Below are 5,854 nucleotides of genomic sequence, written 5' to 3' on the forward strand. Positions count from 1 at the left end.
ATTGTGTAAAATGTCAAAATTTCATAACCATAATCAAAAACCTAATGAATCAAACATCTTCTAGAAACAATTGGCTTCAAAGTATAAGACCTTAAAACCGTGAGAAATATACTTAACTTGATAGTTTCATGATTATGAAAACACTTTTGGGAAACGCACAAACAAAATAACAAAGCACAATTTTTCAGATGTCCCCATCATCGACTGGGGATAAGTAACTACTATTGTCGAGAATTGACTTATGAGCCATATTCACTGACAATAGTGACCCTCATTGCGATGCAAACTGTGCGTTTATACTTTGTCTAAGTCACTTTTCCCAACAGCTATTGTGTGGCGTTTCGGTTCACTTAATATTGGTATCACGACAACGAAACGACGAGTAAGGGATTAAGCATATTTTGACGTAACATCCGCGATACCAACTCGATCGCCCGCCACGAGAAAAAACAAGCCACCTTAATCGGCCTCGCCTCCATTATCTGTGGGTGGAATCAACACCGCAAAAGGCAAGACCTCGAAAATCCAAAACAATGCTTTCGTCATCATCATCATCCTCATTAGCTACACCTCTGGAATTATTATTATTACCACTACGCTTCGTCAAATTCGGTCGAATAGTTCGTACACCTGTCGAAACAAACTTCTTCCACAGCATCTACTAACTGGCCGTGTTTTGTTTTGTTTAATTAACTTCATTATGATTGAATAACATCTCACCAGCAGAAGCTTCGTGAAGCCAAACTCCTTACTTCAGGGTAATAAAAATAAATTCATTTGCTGGAGAAATGAAGCCTTGCTGTAACAGAAGATTCGACCCCTTGGGTCAACTGCATGTCAAACCGGTACCGTGAATGCAAAGGCCCTTTTTGTCAAAACCACTTTTAAGGGCTATTCCCACTGCTTCCGTTCCGGGACCGGGCCGTTGTTCCGCTGTTCCGCGTGTCGTCCGGGCTCGTTTGAGATTGATTGCATGCGTTCTTATGAACGCATTCACACCGACGCGCCGTGCCCAGACCGGGACAGCGTTAAGTTGCCGTCGTGCTGCCGCAGTGCGAGAGGAAAACTATCGTTGCCGACGATACTTTGTGTTGGCCGGAGAATGCACGGAAGGCACTCGGGTGGATGCGTGTATGTGTAGTGACATATTTCGCGCGGAGTGAGCTGTGGTATGAAAAAAAGAGAAAGACGTTCTTTCACATACACACATCAACATTTCTCAGCCAGATCGCAGCGCAGGCACGGTTCAAGCACGGCGCAGTGTGAATGCATGAAAAGTCCCGGACGAGCCCGGGCCCGGCCCGGTCCCGGAACGGAAGCAGTGGGAATAGCCCTTTATCGTAAGAAATTGCTTGCGAATTATTACTCCCTACCTTCCGTGAAACAAAGCTGTATAAGTACTACCCATTCGAATCCTAGATGCAATACCACTGTCGTCATCATTATTGTCATCGTCGTTGTCGTCGATACCGATGGATGCTTGAAGTAGGGACAATTTATAGCATTGCGGTTTAGTATGTAGCAACGAGCCGACCTAGCAAGAACACCGAAAATTTCCATACCGCGCGCCGTTCTAGCGCTCTTACGGTTGTGTCTTACCAACAGCGTTGCCAGGTCATTTTTTTAAAAATCTGGAAAAGGCAAAATAAAAATCTGGAAAAAATCTGGCAGTCATTTCGTGGGGTGAAAGGTTAATTTTTCGGATAAAAGTCTTGGGGTACGCAAAATTTGAGGTGACAAAATTGCAAAATTTCGCGCCAAAATTCAAGTGATGACCTTTTTCGGAACAGAGAAAATAAAATCTGGATAAAATCTGGATCTACCATGAAAAATCTGGATAATTGGACATCAAAGCTGTTTACCTGGATACATGTTCAAAAATCTGGATAATCCAGCTAAATCTGGATACCTGGCAACGCTGCTTACCAATATCGAGATCAACCTTTAAACAACTCACGAGGACGTGACAAATCGGCGGCGCGAACCATCTGCGGGAAAATGTCCACTGTGTGAAGGTGTGTGCGCGCAGTTGTAGTAGAAGAAGCACAAAATCGTTAGGGAAGGAAATCTTTTGAGCTTCGGTCGACGGAGTTAGGCCATCATTTCGGTGGTGCCGTTCGAACAGTACGGGTCACTTTTCTTTTGCCCCAGTCGGTCTGGTTTTGGTGGTTTCGACTTGATCGTGAACGTGTTTCTTTTAGTTGTAACAGTTACCTGCTGGAGAAGAGATAAAAAGGGGAAAGTTTGCTTTGGAAAAGAGTGTGGGTAAAATTCGGTGGCTTCCAGGGCAATGTACTTAAATCAGTAATAACGTTGATTTGTAGAAGATTGCTTTCGGTGATCTGTGGGCAAAATCAATCGGATAAACATGACGGTGAGAGTGATCAATACAGTGCAGTTTATAGCGGGCAATTCAGCTCAGGACTTGTTGGCGAATAATATAAAGTCTTCAAAGGGTAAAGCGATCATCAACGATGTCAACAATAACGAAACAGTTCTCGGCGATGACCGGAGCATCACCGAGCAGGACATCAACGCCTACCTGGAGCACTACAACAAGTGGAAGCAAACCGGATGGGGCCACTGGTTGACCTATATCCTTCGGCAGTATTTCGGCTATGAATTCGACGCGGAAATCAAGTGGAACAATGTGCTGATGATCGGAGTGTTTCACGTGATCGCGATATATGCCTTCGCGAAGTACGTGTTGCAGGCGACCCTCGTTACATACATCTGGGGTGAGTAGAGTCTGTTTTATAACCACACTTAAAGCGGAACTAACTTTTATGAAATTTTTGGCAAGATCGAGTAGGCAACAAAGGGTCGAAAAAATACTGCCTAGTCATTGCCGAAAGTAATCAAAATTCCAATCACCGGTTATGTGACACAAAGTTGTGCTGTGAGAAACCGGAAAAAAGAAAGGCCCTTTCCTTCACACGTTTAAGTCACCCGTTTAAGCCAGCCGTCTGTTAAGTCAGACAGAGACAAAGCTGGTGTGCCTGACTCACACGCGGTTTTTGGCTTGGGCCGGTTATGAAAGAGCTATATCTTTGCTTGGCAGTCGGCCAAGTCAAAAACGCGATGTTTCGGCGGTTGTGAAAATTATTTTTCATTAATGCAAATCATAAACAGTATGGAGTAGTTCGTATTGACTACAGTGAGGGTTGAAAGATTGAAACTGAACGGTCTAGTTACAAGGAGCTCACTAGAGTTCTGATTCCTGAGTTACGAAAAGAATTTTATTTATGTCATTCAAATAACTTTGTTTTTCAAAATAACGCAATTTCGGAACTATTGAATGCTTCTTCAGAGCAATTATGGAGAATCTCAGCTTTACTTTCTCATGGAAAAAAAAATTGTGATCGGCGTTGTATTAGAATTAAACAACTTTTTGAAACTTTCTTGCAAAATATTTTTAGCCAAGAAAATCACTCATTCGTTGTTTTGCTTTCGTCTTGATTAGAATTGTTTATCTCCGTTTGATTCGCAAAATAACAAAACACGAGTTATCGTACGGGTGTTTTTTTTTCGATTAGTTCTTGTGTGCGATAACAATAGCCTGCAATATATCGGCAGATACATCTTCTGCACACTGGTAGGGGCAGGCTACCCCGCCAGTGATCTGATACGCAGCTGATATATCAGCAAGAATAATTCTCCCGCACCGCTGTTACCCCGCTAGCAGCACGGACCATCATACGATCGAGCGAGTGGAAGTCAACTACAAGTGGCATCTACAAGGTCGAGTGTAAGATACGGCCACTGAGTCACAACACGAAGCTGGATCGTCATTGTTTGTTCTGCGGAGACACTCGATTAATCCAACTATCAGCCGTGAGGTCGTGACTTAGACGTTCGGTGGAGTATTCACTTTAGAATTTTTATCATTATTATTATTATTATTATTATTATTATTATTATAATTATTATTATTATTATTGTTATTATTATTATTATAATTATTATTATTATATTATTATTATTACTATTATTACTATTGTTATTAGTATTAGTATTACTGTCTTTTTTTATTTTGATCCATTGTAGTTTGAAAAATTGTTTTTAAGATTTAATATCAACTACTTGATCCCCCCTCCCCCCCCCCCACATTCGAATATTTATCGTTTGTGTGCGGTAGAGCGTAACGCTCCCGCAAAATGGACGACATGCTGGTGCAACTATTCCTGGATGTGGAAACAAATGAGGAAGAGATTGAGATCTCCCCCATCAATTCCCCTCTACCTTCCCCGCTACCTAGCCCCGTACCAAGGGTAGCGGCAACACGGGTGAAAGCTTACCCAGATGCTTCGAAAGGTCCGTTCGTAGTTTACTTTAGGCCCATAAAGAAGCCTCTTAACATTATACAAATAGGCAAGGACCTGGCAAAACAGTTTTCGGCCGTAACCGAGATTACGAAGGTGAGGCCGAACAAACTGCGAGTTGTCGTGAGTAACTTGAAGCAAACAACGAAATTGCTAGCTACGAGCTCTTTACAAGGGAGTACCGCGTGTACATCCCTGCCAAGGACGTGGAGATCGACGGTGTGGTTACCGAAGGAAGCCTCACGGTCGATGACATTTTGCGTCACGGGGTTGGCTGCTTCAAGAACCCCCTGATTCAAGATGTAAAGATACTGGATGTCAAGCAATTACATTCAGTATCCATCGAAGAAGGGAAGAAGAAATTCCTCCCTTCGGATTCCTTCCGTGTAACATTTGCCGGATCCGCACTGCTGAACTACATCTCTTTGGACAGGGTTCGTCTGCCTGTACGCCTGTTTGTACCGCGGGTCATGCATTGCCAAAACTGCAAGCAGTTAGGTCATACAGCCACCTACTGCTGCAACAAGGCACGCTGCAGCAAGTGCGGAGGCAATCATGCTGAGACCGCTTGCAGTGAGGATACTGAAAAGTGTCTTTACTGCGAGGGAACTCGGCATGACCTTTCGGCGTGTCCCGCGTACAAACAGCGCGAGGAAAAAATTAAGCGTTCCCTTAAGGAGCGATCAAAGGGCTCTTCTGCAGAAATGCTTAAGAGGGCTGAGCCACCCTCGACAGGAAACATCTTTTCCTTTTTGCCAACCGATGAGGGTACATCTGACGATCCCGTCGAAGGGTGTTCTCATGCCTTGCCAGAGGGATCTAGGAAGAGGAGAATGCTCAACTCTCCTAATCTTTCTCGCAAAGGTCGTAAGATAACCCCTAGCGGAATGACCAATAAGACAACACAGAAAGGAAGCGGTGAAGAAAAACCGAAGCAAGTACCCCCCGGTTTTAATTTCAAATCAAACCAGGAGTACCCACCGCTTTGGTTGGAGAGTGAATCTCCAGTTGAAACACACTAGAAATTGATATTAATTTAGATTTAGTGTGAAAAATTGTGACAATATGTCGAAATAAAATATATAAAAATGCTATATTTCTAATAGTTGGAGCATAATCTTAGCCATTGTCATAGCTCATGACTTTTGTTACTGTATGAAACATAAGCGACTCTATTTAGAAGCGCTATTAGAGTACAAGAAAAAAACGAAAAGTGCAAAAAGGTTACCGGCAAATTGATGAAAAACAGCATATTTTACCTAAACCGCAGCATGTTTATGTATTCCCCACAAATAAAACATGTTTCAACATCATTTCTATAACTTTTCAGGAAAGTATGTTTTATAAGTTTAGTTTAAAATGCAAAATCATTTCAAATTTCATACAAAATTGGAAAAAGTTCATAACGATCACTAATACTAATGCATCGACGTGAATAGCATACCTTGTAGAACTGTCATCATACTTGGGTCGTCGATACCGATGGATACTTGAAGTAGGGACAATGTATAGCATTGCGGTTTAGTATGTAG

The 5,854-nt window shown here is 42.5% G+C and overlaps 1 protein-coding gene across 2 annotated transcripts; it reads left to right on the forward strand.

The window, feature by feature from the left end:
* The first annotated feature begins 1,527 nt into the window (after positions 1-1,527).
* LOC129732841 (uncharacterized) lies at positions 1,528-2,761 on the forward strand. Of its 2 annotated transcripts, none has more exons than XM_055694159.1 (2): positions 1,528-2,015; positions 2,202-2,761. In XM_055694159.1, the coding sequence occupies exon 2, from the start codon at positions 2,369-2,371 to the stop codon at positions 2,744-2,746; it is 378 nt and encodes a 125-aa protein (XP_055550134.1). In that variant the 5' UTR covers positions 1,528-2,015; positions 2,202-2,368; the 3' UTR covers positions 2,747-2,761. The 2 variants fall into 2 exon arrangements, with proteins under 2 accessions (XP_055550134.1, XP_055550144.1); XM_055694169.1 differs by having other exon boundaries at positions 1,573-1,587.
* The last annotated feature ends 3,093 nt before the right edge of the window (positions 2,762-5,854 follow it).

This window comes from Wyeomyia smithii, chromosome 1 (assembly GCF_029784165.1).
Source record: "Wyeomyia smithii strain HCP4-BCI-WySm-NY-G18 chromosome 1, ASM2978416v1, whole genome shotgun sequence".
NCBI classification, from domain to species: Eukaryota; Metazoa; Arthropoda; class Insecta; order Diptera; family Culicidae; genus Wyeomyia; species Wyeomyia smithii.

Excerpts from the sequence above, each read along its gene's own strand:
- LOC129732841 (XM_055694159.1), top strand. The coding sequence starts at position 2,369 with ATGACGGTGAGAGTGATCAATACAGTGCAGTTTATAGCGGGCAATTCA.